The 20,124-nt window shown below is 38.3% G+C and overlaps 1 protein-coding gene across 4 annotated transcripts in view; it reads right to left on the minus strand.

The window, feature by feature from the left end:
- Positions 1–11,358: 11,358 nt before the first annotated feature.
- Positions 11,359–20,124, minus strand: part of LOC136865245 (UDP-glycosyltransferase UGT5-like) — an 84,785-nt gene continuing 76,019 nt past the window's right edge. For 2 of the 4 annotated variants that reach the window (XM_068231085.1, XM_067142396.2), the window contains exon 5: positions 11,359–12,043. In XM_068231085.1, the coding sequence (XP_068087186.1) occupies positions 11,749–12,043 (295 nt within the window). In that variant the 3' untranslated portion in view covers positions 11,359–11,748. The remainder of the gene's footprint in view (positions 12,044–20,124) is intronic. The other 2 variants (XM_068231086.1, XM_068231087.1) reach the window with 1 other exon arrangement.

A 20,124-nucleotide genomic window follows, 5' to 3' on the forward strand; every position in this document is an offset into this window, starting at 1 on the left:
GCGATATCTGCCTTACGTGACGAGTACCGTACTGTACAGTATTAATGTCACTGGTCAAGAGGCATTTCATTAAATGTATAATTTCTGCTTGTTCACGAGTATTTTTATACAGTGATTAGAAAAAAATCATGTTTCATTCTGTCAGCCAAAATTTTCTTTTTTCATGTTAGCTGCTTCTGAGGATCACAAGTTGAACCTCCAATTCCCAGGATCGCGGATTGAAACCCGGCAGAAGAGTCTGAAGGTTGAAGAACGGAAAGAATTTCTTATCGAAATTGATATCACACTTTTAGCTGAGGAACTACCCCTTATCCTTAATTTGCCAAATATACGCAATGCATTTGTCATCCTTGGGTTCAATTCTCGGTCGAGTGGTGGCCTATGCCTAACTCATGTGGCTCAAGGACTGAAGATCATTTCTGTCCCCAGCATATGTGTACACCATTCACTGATACCGACAATACACTGACTCACTATTTCCTTGTCCAGACACACGCAATCCAACCTTCGCCTTACTAGAGTTGCGCCAATATTAATAGTCACACGAATTTCTTCTTGATAATTCATGACATTTCACGAAACCGAATTTTATATATTCTTTCTTAACATGTGCATTCTCAACTATTCGTTCTAATGTCTAATATTACAACATGTATTCACCTAGATAAATTCACGTACCCGTACATTTATTTTGCTTAAGTTTTCATTTTTTCATTTTGGGAGTGAAAGGGCATAGTCATCGATATTGTGTTTTATACGGTAGTTTGTCTTGTGCTTGTATTGTGCTTATCCTCACATCTGGTCCCTGAAAGACGGCGACCTCTTTAGTGCTGTTCAACCGCCCACGCAAACTTGGAAACTGAAGCCAAGTCTACGGAGCATGAGGTCAATATATTATCGCTACACTGTGGCTTTAGCAAATAGATCACCAGGCAGAGAGTTTGAGCAGATGCTAATAAAACGTTGCAAGTGTAGTTGCATTCAAGTCTTTTGCGTACTAGATTATTCAGTATATTATCTGCAAGAAGATGGGCAGACTCGGTTTGAACTTTACCTTACACCAAGTAAACATTCCTGTGTAACTCCTTTAGTCCTGAGGAGAAATCTGAGGCTGTTATTTGTTTTAAATTTTAAATATAATAATTCAATAAACATATATATATTACAAGCGAATGGACCACTAAGGATTACGCTACAACTTCATTTCTTTCTCTTCGCGCGGAGTTTTGTCTGTTTCCAATACTCCTTCATGCAATCGCCTGGCCTGCTCCCGTTGTTCATCTGTCTAGGCTCTTCCTGTCTTCCTAGTTCTTCCTGGGGCTTGAACACCTTCCAAATTCTTCAGTGTATTCCTAAACGTATTCCTTTCTAACAGCAGGTCTTCCAAGATGCTTAACCTTTCCATATCCTTCTTCTTTTCTTTAATATATAATATAATATAATATAATATAATATAATATAATATAATATAATATAATATAATATAATATAATATAATATAATATAATATAATATAATATAATATAATATAATATAATATACCCTATAGGGCATAAACAACACTGCCTAATCAATCTTACCTTCTTACCTGTTATCTGATGAATGCGCCAGCTCAACTGCAGTCGGCAGGAAAGGTCGTTTACAGGGTTCTTGTGAACGAGAGTAGGGAGATAAAAAAAAATTGTTCTATACGTATGCTTACGAAATGAGGAACACAAACGCATTTACTAACATTTTGAGAGTAAGTTGTGTATTCATTAAACCAATATTTTCCTTTCTTTTATTTTACAATTGATTGCACTAATAGTGCTAAAATGGATGCCCCAAAGGCTCACATCATAAATCCAAAGATAAACATAAAAAAAATATACAATAGCTGGCTGATGTCGTGCGGGAGACGATAAGTGAACCAAAGAAACAAATGTGCCTTACACGGAACAGCATCGCTGTACCTACAAATAGAGTATATGATGCCAGGGTGAGAAATTGTCCTGCAGAAATGAAGCCATAAAAAAAGTCTCCATACATCATTTTGGGAAATACACACAACAGAATAGTAAGTTTGAACCTACAACTACAGGCATATCTATTCCGTCTCACATGAAATAATATTTATGGATGTGAACCAAGGTCCCTTAAACAAACGTTATATTTACAAAATGTACTGATTAGTGCCCAGTTCCTACCTATCTCAATTAACAAAAAAATGAAGAAAGGAAGGAAAGAAAGAAAGAAAGAAAAAGAAAGAAAGAATGAATGAATGAAACCGCCGTGGCAGCTTGTCTCGCCTAAAAGAGAGAATTCCACACACCAGCAGTCCTTTTAAAAATGGCGTCGAGCCTCCCTGCCGTGCAGGCTGGGGGAATGACCTCCAGGACTCGACCGTGAAGCACCCTCACAACAAAAAGAAGATAAAAACATAGCCTAGTTTCCAAGCCTGCAAAGACCATTGCCCGTGCTCCTACCCTCTTCTACACATGACGAAAATAGCCATATAAATGAGTGAGGAATCATCTACATTTTTCTAACTGTCCAGCACCCGTGACAGACCGCCCTGGGTCTCAATTATGACATATGAAGTATAACATCAACCTCGCCGTCAACCTATGCGACGAGTTACAGCTACCCTCAAGTCTAGGGTTCAGTCCCTTACTTGGCAGAATATGAGGGGTCGCAAATATTCGTGACATAGCCTACGGTGTAGTTTCATTACACTCAAAGTTAATCAAACTCAATACAAACACGAAGTAAACAATTAAATCCAGGCCGCATGCGTGCTCTACATTACGCTGACAGATTCCCTTCCCAATATGAAGACATGCTACACTATCATTAATAACCCATCATTACAAGCAGATATCGTCTGATGCCAGGCACTAAGAAATATTGATCTAAGCTCGTAATTAAGCTTCCCTACGACTATGTGTACAGCAACACTATCACCTAAGCTACCTCAATCCTTGCTTTCTATAAAAATAAAATAAAAATGTATATGCCTTACCCTAAAATATATAAAGAAAATACCTCAATAAATGACGTAATGGGCCGTAATCAAATTCCCTACTATATTTACAAGTTAATTACCGTATTTCTGCATAACAACCCCCCGGCCCTACACATATACATTAATTATAGTTCACTTATCTATCATCTTGGAGACCTCTTCCTCACCGTCCGGGTTGACTGCGAATGCTTAAGCAGTCATGGCGGCAGCGTTGTCCCAGATCGATCCCTTAGGTCCAGTCTTCCAGTGTATCACGTTCATGGTGTCTTCTTCCGCCTGGGTGGCCCGTTTGTCGTCTTCTTGGGGTCGTGGACGGCAGTTCGTAACACCAGTCTCCTGCACACCTCACCGCTCTTCACTAAAATGAAATACTCAGTTTATTCACAGCACACCACCTCCCGATCTATTTATTCCCTTTGACATGGGAATCAGTCCTGGATATCCGGAATCTCGAAACTGACTTTACTATTCCTGCTCCACTAATCTAGTCTTCTACATCTGACCGGAATAATACTAACTATCCTAGCTTATTGTTATTGGTATACTTTTGCCCGTCGCCACTCCTCTCTCATCGCCTCATAATGAAAGTCTACACAGGTTGCACTCTTTGCGTCAAATACTTAAACACTCGCGGTCTCACTGCACACGTCTACATATTGTCATTTACTTAAATTGCTACCGGGAATTTTACAAATCTCGAAGCTACTGAATCAAATTATCGCCACAATACTTATTAGTCACAATCTTTGTCTTAGACCAAGGTTTCTGGCGCGAATATCAGCAGAGACGCGACGCGCACGGACAGCGATCTTATCATGGACTGAATACCTCCTTCCACCTTTCTCTGCTCTTATAGAATCCAGGAACCCACGCGACGCGCTGGGAAGTCCCGGGAAACAACTTGAGATTGGCATGTGGCCTCGAAACATTTTCTCACGGTAGTCGGCCTCCCACATAGTTATTTATTCGATTATATATTAATAGACTTCGATGTACGTATAGCTTCGTAAAATTTTGGTACTGATTTCCATCCTTTTACTTTTCTGGGAAACCTTCAAATATAGGAATTACGACTCAATTTCCGTAATGTGGTGAGCCTGTCTGTTCCCGCTGAAAATCTCTGTTAAGATGGCAGGTCTCTCCCCCAGACAAAATTCCATCTCTCTTTCTTTCTTCCTCACATATTCTTTCTTCGTCACACATGACCACGCCTTGCCTCGGGAATCCCCTTCAATTCCCGCGCTTGGTATAGCATCACGCCTTTGCAGTTAGCGTCCTGTTGCGCATTATTTTATCAGCGTTAAATATCCATTCTTATAATTAACAGAATGGTACAATATTATAGATTTAATTATTTTTTAAATATCATATAGCTGAACAAAGGCAAGAAGGTATGGTAATCAAGTACTAGCATATGTACATTTAACACCGTACGCTGTAAACATGTGTTATCATAGTATCCTTTAAAGGAACTGACTAATTCAATGCATCATACTGGGTTTCTTATTTGCTTTATGTCTCACCGACACAGATACAGTAAGTCTTATGGCAACGATAGGATAGTAAAGGCCTAGGAGTTGGGATGAAGTGGCCGTATCCTTAATTAAGGTAAAGACCCAGGAATTGTCTGGTGTGGAAATGGGAAACCGCGGCAAACCATCTTCAGGGATTATGCATTAATTATATTGCTGGAATGTTTCTTAATAATATACAAGTGCTTCTAACATTTCTAACAATTTTCTTTTTAGGATTAAACAGGTCTTATTGCAACGATGGGATAGGACAGGGCTAGGACTGGGAAGGAAGTGACAATGACCTTAATAATTTAGGTACAACCTTGTGTTAAAGAGTTCTAACCTACTCTCCCGAATGCAGGATAACGGCTACATGGCTCGAACTCCACAGCCAACTTACTCGGTCCCTCCTTTTAATATAAAGAATATTCCTAAATATCTCACTTATTTCTGGCAGTATGAATTCGATGCGGTGAACAAGAAAACAGTACAATATTATGAGATAAAGTGTTATAACCGCCTTTAGGAAACATTTGCAAAAATTTGGTTTGATTTAATATAACCTGATGATAAAAGCAAGGACCTGTTCTAAATAATGTGTACAACTGCACTTGAATCAAAGAGTGTTAGATCAACCTACAAACTTCCAAATCTTCTAGAGGGAAATATCAAACCATATTTTAGAAAGTAAAAGAGAGATGTATATGAAGGACAAGAATTCATTATACAGCAATTATACACATATCCAACACTTTACACCGATCCTAAAAGTATCATTGAATTTCTGAAATAATAAGAACAAATTATTTATCAGTACGTATCTTTACATCTTTAATGCGGGGCTAATAAGACTGGAAGACCTCCGAAAATCTATAAACATTAGCTGAGGACTCGAATGTCAGTAAAGAGTTCTTTATCCTGAATCTGAAAGTAATAGACTTCAGTAGACTATGTAAGCAGAAAGCGAAGCTATTTTATCGGATACAGATATGTCTTGGCCAGAGGAAAATCTGATTTTGTCATCCAAACATTAGCACTGTGTTAAAACAACTGTACTTGTCTAGTTCTCTAAATAGAACTAAGGTCGAAATAAACACACATAGATCGAAATTAAACTTTAAATGAAAGACATATTATTTTTGCTTACGACAGTGACTCTCGCAGAGCATTGTCTTTGTTAATTATAATCCGACATAACTGTCACTTAAATTTACTGGCCAAAGTCTCTATTCTACTGGAATTAAAGCCAATTTACACTCAATATTTCTCTTCGCGAACAAGAGAGAAAAGACAAGGGTGATGCGGAGAAAATTTCATTGTTCTCCACCATACTACAGTGTCACAATGCCAATATTCTGGTACAGTATTATTTTTTAAAATGTAGGTGATTACAATTACGTTTCCTTCGGTATTAGCAGTGCAGAAACTATTTCCACATTATTGAAATGATAGTTTAAAGGCTAATAATCCTGTGTTTTCCTCCCTTAATACAACAGAAACAACAATCTTCCAGGGAATAACAGTCTTACTCCTCTCCTTTTTCTAGTGCCATATACTCGTAGAAGGTTGATGAACATCATGTAACAATTTTCTTATTTCGCGTTTCACGCAGTATAGTTGTCGTATCATGGATGTGGAACCACTGTCGGAGGTACCCCTCTTGGATAGCTTCTCGGCTCACCTTTATGTTCCTCATTGGTCTTGCTTTCCATTAAAATAATAATAAAGCTATATTAATTGGAATATTTGGAATATCTCACCTAAACAGGCTGCTTTATTGCGCTTGTGAAGGTCGATACTCCGAATGATTTCCCTGCACAACGGAGTACCTCCACCCAGAACAACAATAGTTTGTAAAAACAACTAAGAGTGAAACACGCTTCTTTCAACACATTACGTTCTCCGAGAACGAGTAAAAGTAGTTCTTGCAATGCGTTGGATTACCTATACTTACTTATGTTTGGACGTTTCAAATGAAAACCTATTTACTATGAGTTATTTTAATATTTGAGGGAATATTTTTCACTAGGAAATATACCTGTGCTTCGCTACTATATTCCACATTTTATACGGATTTCTACGTAAATTCCTGTACACGCAGTGAGCAAAATTATATTAACACGCGAGAGGTTGCACCCGTTTTAGAAGCGAGAGGTCGCGCGGAGGCAAATTGCTCACGCTTCATATTTTAATGAGCTGATATTTTCCTTTGGCGGTGAATGCTCTGATAAAAATATTAATATGTACCCTGTGTAACTGCCTTTCGACAAGTACTAACATAATTAACCAGTAACAATATTTTCTCAATGTGAAAAAAATTAATGAATTTTGTCGCAAAATCTGGTAAAGTTACGAGAGTTTTTAAAGAGCGCGACAGGTCGCGCGTGAGCAAATTGCTGCAACGTTTCCATTTGTATAGAACGCGAACCTTTTTTTGAGCCCTAGTTCCCATTCAGCACTATGGACCTCAGGGCTCAAGAAAAGGTTCGCGTACCATACATTTCAATGAATGATTTGGTCACAATTCAAGATAAAACTACAGCACCACACTTTACTGAAAGCCACCATAAACCTCATGAACTTTACTAAAGAAACTTTCTTGGAAATGCAGTCATATAAGAATGCACTACGCGAGGGGTCGCATGAAGGCAATTTGCCGCGGCAGATGCGAGAGTGAAAGGAAACTTAAACTACTCCGGAACGCAGCAGGCAATACACTGGCGATAATCAACGTCAGGCGAGTGAGAGGGAGGGGAGGGATGAAACGAGAGCTCTAAGCCCTACAGCGGCTAGCAACTTAATTATTAACAAATATTTAAAAGTACGGCAAATTGCCGCGGGTGCGACCTCTCGCGTGTTAAATTGCATTTATCTTAGCGTTATTCGAGGAACACCACTGGGAGGACCCCATACGTTGTTTAAGATAAAAGGTGCGCGTTGGGAAATTTTGATGAAAATGGCAGGCCACGTTTCCTACCGCAATTCATTATCGAGTTCTGGAGTTCCTACTATAACGGCAGGCTCACTTGCTTTCTGCGATTCACAATGGAGATGTGGAGTTTTCATCACAAAGCCAGGCCCCTTTTCCTAATGCCAGTCGGAATCGATTTGGGGGTTTTGATTATAATCGAGAAATGCAGCTCTGTCTAAATCTAAAAACGAAGTGGATGTATTGCAAAATGAAATGTCTGTCACTAAATTGTGATTATATGAGTTAAGAAAGCGGTAACAGAGGAGAAATTTAGGCGCAGGGCTTCATATATAAGATGACTTACAGTGTGAATACTTAAGCCTAAAGAGGCAAGGAAGAGGCAAGAAATAAGAAGAGAAAATGGAAGTAGAAGAGAAATACAGTAAATTTATAGCAAATGCCATAAAACAACTTAAGGTGCGAAGTAATATGCCTAACAATCCACAGTACTGTTGAAATATGAACATCCTCCCTTTGTTCTATTCGAAGACGATGGTAACCCCCAAGGTATTCCGCAAATATGCCGCAGAATGGCAGCTTGACGTCTCTCAAGGGGAGTACGTACCTCAATTTTTGCAAAAATTTGCGAATTTCATTTTAATCTATTTTAGTATTCTTTAGTATGTGTACAATAGAGCACCGTTTTCTTTTATTTCAGTGAAATCGCGTTACAAGTGCCCATAATTTGAATATTCCATGGCCCCTCTCAGTTACAAATGCCACGCCCTCCTCTAACTGTAGGCTGGGTTTTACTTTTTGATAACTTTCTAGCACTAGGAAATAAAATTCCATTAGTGAACCGCATAGACTATGTTGGAGCTTCTCAGCAGTCGAAATCTTATGATGAAAATTTGCCAACAGTGACAGAAATATCCAAAAGAGCACAAACGGCATCAGTACCGAAACTTGCCCAAGATTACACAGAAAAGAGAACAAACTAACATGAAGTTTTACAAGACAAGTTACACCATATGATGTACAGATAATATTTCGTATATGGGTACGTTTAATCCACCCTCATAATTTTTTGCAGATAATCTCTGTAATCCAATTTCATTTTATAGCAATATTAGGCTAGATTTTTCTTCAAGGTTTTTATGCTAGCTTATTTTTTCGGGTTACCGAGTTGCTTGTCGTGGTTCTTTGTGCACGTATAATAAAGACAAGGAAACCTACCAACACCATGGACTTGGATGAGTGATGCTTCTGATTAAGCCAATTTATAAGGACTTTGCCCATCCCGATTTATTGAAGAAATATTTGCATGAGAAATCCCAAAATGTAAACGAGTCTTTTAACAGTGTTATTGGGAGCCGTGTACCGGTACCTAAAAATATTTTTGTTGGATATAAAACCTTAAAATTAGGAGTACATGATACTGTTTTATCATTTAATATGGGAAATTCAGGCAGAATTAAAGTTCTGGAACAGCTGGGGATCCAACCAGGGTGAAATTCGCTCAGAGCGTTTCAAGCTTTTGATGTTCGTCGGATCAAAATGGAGGATACAAAGCTGTTTATAGTGGAAGACGAGATAAGGGAGTCAATGAGAGCAATGAAAAGGAGTCTAGAGGGCAAGTAGGATGGGGAATATGCAGCGAGATCTAGACTACATCTCAACTAAGATTCATATAAGCTAAACTTTAAAGTTAATTTTCCCTGCTTTTGTTTCTTTCCTTATATAGGTACGCTCAGTCAAAAACTATGTATGTTGTATGTTGGGTATTCAGCCCGAAGGCTGGTTTGATCCTCTGCAGCTTCGCCAACAGCTGTCATAAACAGCCTAGGCATCACTGAAGAGGCGTACTAGGGAAATGAGGAGTGAGGTAGTTTCCCGTTGCTTTCCTCACAGAGCCAGCCGCTACTATTATATATCAGTCTGCCAAGCCCACTGAAATTCATGCACCAACCGACCCTATGAACGATATTTGCACACCATTCATAACAGGGACTGGCTGCATAAGCAATTGTATTACTAGCATCACTCGTACCTCAGTCACTTTCATATTGTCAAAGCCAAGGTTGAGACTGAGACAGGTCAATGAAAGTAACAAATTTGATATAGCCCATACAAGAAGACATACTGTACTGTAAAAACTACATCTCGCCAGCAAAGGCATCAAAATACTATAAAAGGTAGAAGTCTGAAATAATTAGCAGTGATACTTCCATACCTTCTCTCTGTAAAGCTACCAGGTTATTTTAGATATGTTAATATATGAGACCAGAAAAAATTATTACTCAAATTTTTCTTGAACAGTTTTGAAATTTGGAAAAAATCCCAAATAATAACCATGCATCTAATCCTAAAACTAAAGACAGAAATGTAAAGAACAAAGTTCCTACAAAACACTATAAAATTTCAAATCTGTAGGACAAAGGACCATTTACCTGAGCGTACCAAAAAGTGGAGAAATTACCATTGTCAGCACAGGCAGTACGTACTCCCCTTAAGGTGCGAAGTAATGGCCTAACAGTCCGCAGTACTGTTGAAATATGAACATCCTCCCTTTGTTCTATTCGAAGACGATGGTAACCCCCAAGGTATTCCGCAAATATGCCGCAGAATGGCAGCTTGACGTCTCTCCCTCGTCTTCTACCCAACGAACAACCACGAGTTTACAGGATTCATGACGAAAATTAATGGCATTATGTTACTTCGCTGCTGGCAAGCAACCAAAGACGTTGCCATGGTAACTCGTAGGTTCGTTGTCGGTCACTTAATGCAGAGCACGAAACCCGAAGAAAACAGGAATTTTCTCCGTCTTTTGAAGAGTAAGCGGAATTGCAGTATGTACATAAAATTTGTTTACAATGAAGAGAAGTTTCACATAAGGTGTTCGGATTTTACAGAAAATCGATAGTTTAAGACAAAATTGAAAAAAACCTGTAATGGTTTTCGTATAAACTCTCAGTCTACTCGGTGATTTTTAAATGATATGCATATCTAAAGCTGCTCCTGGATGAGTATACTCTATATATGAAGTTTGATCGAGATCTATCCAGCCCTTTCGCCCGGATGGACAAACAGACGGGCAAGCAGAAACGAAAGCTGAAATCTACTGATACAGTCTTGAGATGACGTAAACCGGATAAATATCTGAACAACAGACAAAATGAATGAAATTACAGACAGCTACTCCCTACAACTTGATTTATATATATAGATAATGTTCCAGTATAGTTGTAAGGTGAAGTTGAAACAGGCTTGGATTAATACAAAGCAAAGCAAGCAAAGTCACCTCCGTACAGGCCATGAAGGCCCTTGGAGGAGTGGAAGGTAAAGGCTTCCACTATTGTTAACCTCGGCACATGATGGGGTAGAGTGGTTAGTTCTACGCCCGGCCGCCTTTGCCCACAGGAATTAACCTGGTACTCATTTTTGGTGTAGGCTGAGTGAACCGCAGGGCCATACGCACCTCCGGAAGTGGAAATCTCGTTTCTTAAATTGTACGACTTCCTGACGGGGTTCGAACCCACGGCCTTCCGGGCGAACCGAGCACGCCTTTACCGCCTCGGCCAGGCAGCCCGTTTGGATTAACACACTTTAACTGTAATTTTGATTCAGTGGATTCCAATAATAGTGTTGCCCTGACAGCACTGAAGGGATATTTCAGGATGTGGTGACCCCATTTACATTTATCCCCGCACACAACACGTTGTAAATCACAAATCTAACTTTCTTTCCCTTTGTTCATAACTGCGGCGGGCTATTATTTCTTTGATTTTTGTAGTATTCAGGATCTTTCTGGTCACTTGTAAATTCAGGCATATTAAACAATGAAAAAGCGTACCAACATGACTTTGCAATTTTATAACAATCTGTTCATTTGACATCTTTTTTCAACTACAGATAATTCATTAACCATAGTTTTCTGAATGTAACTTTGTTTTTTTTTTGTTTTTGTTTTTGCTAGTTGCTTTACGTCGCACCGACACAGATAGGTCTTATGGCGACGATGGGACAGGAAAGTGTCAGGAGTGGGAAGGAAGCGGCCGTGGCCTTAATTAAGGTACAACCCCAGAATTTGCCTGGTGCGAAAATGGGAAACCACGGAAAACCATTTTCAGGGCTGCCGACAGTGGGGTTCGAACCTACTATCTCCCGAATACTGGATACTGGTCGCACTTAAGCGACTGCAGCTATCGAGCTCGTTGAATGTAACTTCACCATGTTCACAAAATATATAAACATCAGTCTCGAAATATTTGTCATCTTCTATAATACAATTTGAGACCTATGTAGATTTATAATTCCAACTAATCTTTCTTTTTAGAAACACCTTTCTTGTCCTCTTCAGAAGCAAAGATAAACCTTGCTGTTCTCTTACACATGAACCACATAAGGACCAACAGAGAAACTGGACCTAATATAATCACTGCTATGACATCTAGTAACAAGTATTGGTACATGGGCATGTCCACTGCTACGGAACGAAGATGCGCTCCACCACCATGTCTAATGACGTATTCCGTCCAGAAGATGGCGGTCTCTAGAGCTGATTGTGGTCGATCACGGAAGCGTTCAGAGATCAATTTTGCTGTTCTCTTGTAGCTGTGAACATATAGAATTAAGATTAATTTAGAAATAATTTCCAGAATAGTCCAATTAATGTTTAAATAATCACTTGGGTATTTTAGTCGGTCACCGTAGGATAATGTTAATTCGAGTTTATCGCAATATTATACAATGATGAAAATACTCCTTAGATAGAAAGAAAAAATATGGACATGAGAGATTAGATAGAAATTGCTAGCAATTAGAAATAATTTCCAGAATAGTCAAGTTAATGTTTAAATAATCTCTTGGGTGTTTCAGTCGGTCACCGTAGGATAATGTTAACTCGAGTTTATCGCAATATTATACAATGTTAAAAATACTCGTTAGATAGAAAGAAAAAATATGGACATGAGAGATTAGATAGAAATAGCAAGTAGAAAAGTAACACAATGTACAAGAAGATAAAGAATGCTTTTGAGCTTGAAGCTTTACGTGACGGTTGTTATAATGTTCATCGCCACAAAACCTCTAGTTTTACGTGAAATCAAACCATAAGTATGTCTCATTATATCAAAAATCCCACATGCTGAGGCCTAGATTCGAACTGCTGCCGTTTGAGTAAGAATCAAGTGAAAATTACACTCAGCTATCACGTCCCGTGTTAGAAGATAATGTGCAATTTGACCGTTCTATAGTTGCAGTATTAGGAACAAAAATGGCGTTCCAGTTATTAATGGATCAATATAAAAGCAAATAACAGCGGTACGAGCCGAAAAGATAATAATTTCAACCGGCAATCACGGAAAGAACTACTCTTAGAAGGCGGTGCGAAAGAATGACGAGAGCGGATTATTTAAACCGATTATTAAAAAAAGACTTCCATTAGAACAAAATCTCAATCCAGCACTGCATCGAGGAAAGGACGGAGTCGTGTAAAGAAACCAGTTACTTATCGGATTCTTTAATCAATTATCGAAGAAGAGATTAAATCTGCGACAGCCCGCTTAACGTCAGCTGTAGGTTGACACATATACGTGAGATTATAGACCAGCTGTAAGAAAACGTCAAGTTGGTTCTGTACTACGTCACGGTTGGGCTCGGAACATTATATTTGCCCGATACTGCACAACGTGAAGAAAGCAGAATTCAACGGGATATTAAGTGCAATTCCAAAAGCACATAAAATTTACATTTGTTCGGCGAGCAAGGCAGCTGAAAATAAGAGGATATTTAGAGCTGTTATAAGCAAATTAGACGGACTAGAATACATATATTCTTTTCTCATTAGCACTACGAAACAGATTACGATATGTATAAATCAACTAATGCCTTATATTATTCTGTCCCTGACGTAATGAAGACCACTATGATGTTCTAAGAAGCTGAGGCAGAGACTACTCCGGCTATGGTGGCGCTTCACGAGATTGATGACCCAGGAGGGTGGTAATCAGCTGAGAGGACGAGATGGACCCGATTACCTAAGCCGAACCATGGAGCGAGGCCTACCATTCCCAACGAACAACAGCGAGATGGAAATCACTACCCAATAAGCAAAGTTAAGTCCCCTATGAGTCGTGTCGTAAGTAGAAACCTTTATTCTTTTGGTTAATATGTGATGTGCATTATGACATTGTGTGTGCGTAGTTAATATACAAGTGTAGTTACAAGGAAATAGGTATTCATCTGAAGTTACCGTAAATCCCATACACAGGTGTAAAATACCAGTGAATGCCGTTCGCAAGTTTATCAATATGGTGTTAAAGAAGTGATTGATATTTTTTTTAAATCGTTGTCAGTGAAGTGTTAGAGTATTAAGCGGAGTTAATATACATGCGTGATGGCTTTAACAAAATAACAAGCGTAAAGATCGTATTTAGGGAATGTTTATGACAAAATATAGTGGCACAGTTTAATGTTGTGATGTGCTGTTCTTTGATACTATGACAGTAATGATAATGGTTTTATATGTGTAGGTTATGGCACATATGCTGCATATTTGATGAAACGAGTGCTTTGAGACGCACTAGTATGAATGCTACGCGATAATTGAAGTGATAAATGGTGAATGAAATAATCATATGAGTTGGTAGTAGATTATGATGGTGATTGTTATTTAGGAAGTTGGTCATAGTATTCTTCGAGAGATGGTAGTATGTGTAAATTGCACATGCTAAGGTATATGTTGAGACGTACTGTTTTCAATTGCTATTTTTATTCCCTAATATATAATATAGATTAGGATACGATCTCAATGCCATCAGTATAGAACTAATTGAGTATGTAGGATCATCAGGAGCCGAGAGGCCACTTACGTCAATATTTAGGCCTTCACTGACATATCTACGATTGTTTTCATGTATTCTCACATACGGCAACTTATGGTTTTATGGGAGCAGTTTGACACATCACTGGTAACTTAGTCTTTCATATGAGGATTTTAGATGAAGATAGAGTCTTCTAATGTGTCAATTTTTCCACCTATGGTATTATTCGTTGGAAGGTTAGTTAAATACACTTGGTAATGCTATATTAAGCCATATACGCACTTTAATTGAATTTCAACCATGAATTAAAATAATAATTGAATGATTTTAGCCACATAAGCCTTACGATAGAATTAATTTGAGATTACTTACGACTTAAAGTGGACTTAGATTTGCTTATATGGAAGTCAGTTAATATGAAATATGAAACATTATGAAAACTTGAAACCTCAACTAGTGAAAATCCTTAAGAACAAACATTATTTTCTCACACGTTTTTCCTACTGTGCATGGACATTGATATGAAGTTTTCAGCCAAGTGATATGCATTTCTTTAGTTACATGTGAATTTAGGTTCAAATGATTGAATTTTTTCGTAATTTTTGAGGAGCAATCCACCTCAATGCGGAAAGATTCCAGATCTTAATTAATTAATTAATTAATTGATTAATTATTGGCTACCTTCTTTGCGTTTTCACATTTTCAATTGAAACCCCAAGTTGAAATATTGTATATAGTAGGGAGTATAGTTTGTTTTACTTAAACCAATTGGATGCATCTGATTATTACAATTATATTGAATAATTTTTCACTTAATTATATATTTAATTTAATTTTTCCTTTTCATTTAATTTTCAAGGATAATACTTAATCACGACATAATTTTTTTGACAGGCCAGGATTAGCGTATAGATGAATGAGGCCTGATTTCCATTTATTTGTTAAAGGTTTTCCAAACCTGTTTCTTTTCAATGCAACATAACTACGGCACTTAGAGGTGCTGATTGCGTATGAAACCAGCCACATTGTATAAAATAATTTCTCAAGATACTCTACGTGATCTTCAAATCATACTTAGACTGATTTGGTAATAAAAGCTGAGTAGTGAAAGTATTTAAATTCTTTTAATGCCTACTTAGAATAAGTGCTAGATATAAGCCTATAATGACTATTTCTGATTACGATTTTGATGATGACATGTACGAATTTCTTGAAAAGCCATAATAACCTGAATTTTACGATAAATTTCGGCAACATGCAAGTATGGTATCCGGCTGATAGCGTGTTGGAGACGTCCTTCTACGTAGGTTGGGATTTACCATAGGCCATCGGTGTACTTTCTCACGCGGAACTCACAACCCATTAATATTAGGTAGATGGAATCGTTATTAAGAGCTAGTCTGGAACTCGTGTATCCCCACCTGGACGCGGGAGCGGTGCAATAAACAATAGCGTTTTTCACTAAAAGAGCGAAGAGGTGGTACATGTTTCAGTGTAGTATAGTTATCATCTTAAGACCGAGAGAGACAAATTACAATAACATGAATTGTTAAATAATGTTTAAGTGCCATTTCTATTGCTCTATGTTTAGTATTATAGTTTATGTATGTTTCATATATTTATTTAATTGTTCGTTTGTTTAAATTGGTATGCAAGCCGATAGCCCATATTGCAACCTACCTGCTGAAATTTCTCATTTATACTAAATATAATATTTACTAAAAGTACGACAAAGAAAAAATACATTACCATTATAGACCGTCATTATGCAACCTCAGTGAATTAACAAAGTGCCTCTCTATGGCCTTGTTTAGCACCACACTTCTTATAATTAAACCATTAAAAACTAAGTCCAACCATGATCGACCTGGCTTCCGTCCAATTCTGTTATCCTCTATGGCCGAGTCCAGTATTAACCTAAAAAACCTATCACTTCTCTCGACCCCACCACGGAAGCTGATTTATACGTACACAGACCTATGCAAACATACAGAAGTTTTGTACAAGAACTCACATTAAAATAATAGAGAATACCTTTGATCGCAACAGTGAGCGTACTGCATTAGCTTTACTGCACATTGATTCAATTTCACTTCGTATATTACCGTCTTGGGAGAATACTCAACCGAAGTGCTTAAAATAGTCCACCTGTTTTAGTTTCGCATTCCCGAACCAATGTTCATTCTTCTTAAGTATTTTCCTTCTCGATCTGAATTTAGTCCTGGAAATACTCGCTACACCTCTTTTTAAACTCCAAAATATTATATTGTAGGCTTTCAACACAATCTGCCATTAAGACGAAGTCGTCACCGTAGGCCGTACTACTTACTTCATTCCCACCCAATTGAATCCTTCCCTGTCATTTTACCTCTTTCAGTAAATGATCTGTGTATCCGAAGAATAGCGAAGGTGAAGGATTACAGCCTTTGAACTGCTTTGAACCAGGAACTCATTCTAAAATATATTGTAACTGCATCCTGATTATCAACATAAACTATTTTGATTTCCAGTATATACTTAACCCCGATCCCATTATTCCCCAGCACGGCTAACATCTTTTCCCTTAGTACTCTGGCATGTGCCTTCTCTAGATCTGAGAAAATAAACGTAACTGTTGCTGCTGTATATTGTGCTTTGCGAATAAATAAATAAATAAATAAATAAATAAATAAATAAATAAATAAATAAATAAATAAATAAATAAATAAATAAATAAATATGGCATAGGTTTGTGGCCACCCCATCGCCCAGTGAGAAACCACTGCAATCAGCCACCCGAGTACTGGCGGTAAAACCATAACCTTTTGGGTTAGGAGGAAATGCCTATCCACAGCCACGAACATCTCGAGGCACCTCTCGATCTCAACAAGCGAGTTGTATTTTCGTGATCATTCACAAAAGATCACCAGTAGTTTTATTTTCAACTTGTAACCCTAGCATGATGGAACACACGCTACCAATGCAACTACCCCAGGCCCCGGACGCATGTCCGGTTTCTTCCGATCGTCGGATTCTGGCGTATCGGGAACATCATGCTTCAGAGGAGGATCTGAGCTTTTCAAAATCTCTTCCTTGGTACTATCAACATCAACACACTGCTGAAAATTGGAAAGCTTAAACAACTAACCGACGCCCTGGATAAATTTGATATTCAAATCCTAGCGATCCAAGAAACCTGGTTTCAAGATGAGAACCACTTTGACTCTGAAAATTTCAGGATATTTAAGGGTAAACCAGCCATAAATATCAAAGGGAATTTATCAATACTTGGGATGGGCTTTGTGATAAGGAAAACCATCTTAGATTCAGTCATCCACTTTACATCACCATGGGAAGGAATATCAGTGCTTACAGTGAAATCAAGCAACAAAGCATATGCCTTGATAAATGCCCATGCCCCCATTAACACAGACAATAAGAAAAATTCTCAGAAAATAGAAGACTTTTGGGAACTGCTTGAAGAAACTACAAGCAAGATCCCTAAACATCAAGTGTAAATCTTATTAGAGGATTTCAATGCATAGGTTGGCAGAGAGAAGAAATACAGATCAATCGTAAGACTTCATCCTGCACATCGCCGGACTAATAAGAATGGAGAACGTCTAATAAACTTTTGTACATCAAATTGAGACTCATGTCCACGCACTTTATGAGACCTTTACATAAAGAGAAATCGTGGAGATCACTTAACCCATTACTAGGGGAATTCAGATTGATCATGTGGCTATTTCCGTAAAGCATATGCTTGAGATACATAATGTTAAAGTACGGAAGGGAGTTGTCGATTCGGATCACTACCTTACGAAAATCAAGGTTAGGTTCCAACCAAACAGATCCAGACCAAAAGGCAACCGATTTCCAACAGTGGATCCGGACTGTCTGAGGAAGAACGCTGACGTTTTCGTACGTGACATACACGATCAAGATCCTAAGATGTGGCCAGACATTCGCAACACATTATAGTCATCAGCAATGAAATTCGGACAGCCACCCAGGAAACGTAAACACAGATGGTGGAACACAACATGAAGCTTTCATTGACAGAATCAAAACATGGAATCACTGGAATGGACACCGAACAGTCGACAGATGGCAGAATTTCCTTAAGACTCGAAAACTGACCTCAAAAACAATCCGCGGAGAAAAACGTACATACGAGAACAACAGACTCGCAGAGATAGAACAGGATTTCCAGAAAAACAACACTCGGAGATTCTACAAAACATTTCGTGAGGACTTATCAGGGTACAAACCACCAACATTAAGGCTTCGTCGACCTAACGGTTCACTAGAGACAAACAGTAAAGAGAACATCAAGATACTGGCTGACTATTTTCAAAATCTACTGAAATGCGATCCACCAATTGAAAGACTACAGTTTGAAAAACTTCCACCAAACCCAGATTCACAGCCCCCAACAACTCAAGAAATAAAAGAGATAATCCAATCGCTCAAAAATAATAAAGCCCTGGGAAGGATGGTATAACTGCAGCGATGTTGAAAATAGGAGCAGGCGACCTCATCAGAAGAATTTATACACTCTTAAACAGAAAAATGGGAGACCATGATGATTCCGAAGGACTGGAAGAATGCCATTATCCATCCGTTACATAAGAAAGCCGATCGAGCGGACCCCAATAACTACAGAGGCATACCCCTTTTACCAGTTATATACAAGGTTCTATCTAAAGCGTTATTAAACAGAGTAGAACAACAAACAGATCATTTGATTGGTGAATACCAAGCAGGCTTCAGAAAAGGTAGATCGTGTTCTGGGCAAATTTGGAGTTTGAAGACGATAGTAAGATAGTAAGGACATGCCGCATTACCACCACATTTGTCACCCATATGGACTTTAGGAAGGCGTATGACTCTATCGACAGACAATCTGTAGTGGACATCCTAACAGAGCTCAGTGCGGACAAGAAGACCACAGAACTAATCCACCAGACTCTCACAGACACAACATCTCAAGTGAAGTTTCTAAGTGAACTATCAGAGCCTTTTGAAGTGCATACAGGAGTTCGACAAGGAGATGGCCTCTCCTCAATCCTTTTTAACTTAGTGTTAGACAAAGTCATCAGGGAATGGGGAAAAGAAATCGAAGGTATAAACATTGGTACTCGGGGACAAAGAATTAACGTGAAGTGCCTAGCTTCTACTGATGATCTAGCTATTTTTTCCATGACTAGTGAAGAAACCAGGTATGCCATAGAGAAGTTATATGAGATAGCATCAAAGACAGGCCTCCAAATATCGTATGAGAAGACTCATATCATGGTTAATGGACACCAGAATATCCAAAGATCCCCAGTACAGACAAATTATGGAATAATCACACAGGTCCCTTCCTTCAAATATCTAGGAGAAATCATTATACCATTCGGAATCGACAGGAAATCTAATTGAGAAAGAGCCACCAAACTCCTGAAAGCATACCGAATAACATGGAACCACTACAATAAAAGAGTAATGTCATGAAATGCAACACTTCGGCATTACAAGACTGTTGTTCTTCCGGAAGCCTTGTATGCCTCAGAAACCACATCCCAAGGAGGCCACTCTAAAATTGTTGAAATTGAAAAACAAGAACGAAAAATTCTTAGGAAAATATTTGGCCCTGTTCATGTAAATGGTATATGGATCAAAAAGAAACTGTAGATTTGCACTAAGAACTCGACAAGTTCACCGATACCTTACGCAAGAGACGATTGAAATTCTATGGCCATATCTGTAGAATGGACGATACTAGGTATGCAGAGAAAAACTGCTTGGTATAATTAAATCAAAGAAGTTCAAAATAAGGTGGTTAGAGGAAATAAAGCAGGACTTAAAAGAAATGAATATCACAGAAGATATCTACAGCGATCG

Source organism: Anabrus simplex, chromosome 1, assembly GCF_040414725.1.
Source record: "Anabrus simplex isolate iqAnaSimp1 chromosome 1, ASM4041472v1, whole genome shotgun sequence".
Classification (NCBI taxonomy): Eukaryota; Metazoa; Arthropoda; class Insecta; order Orthoptera; family Tettigoniidae; genus Anabrus; species Anabrus simplex.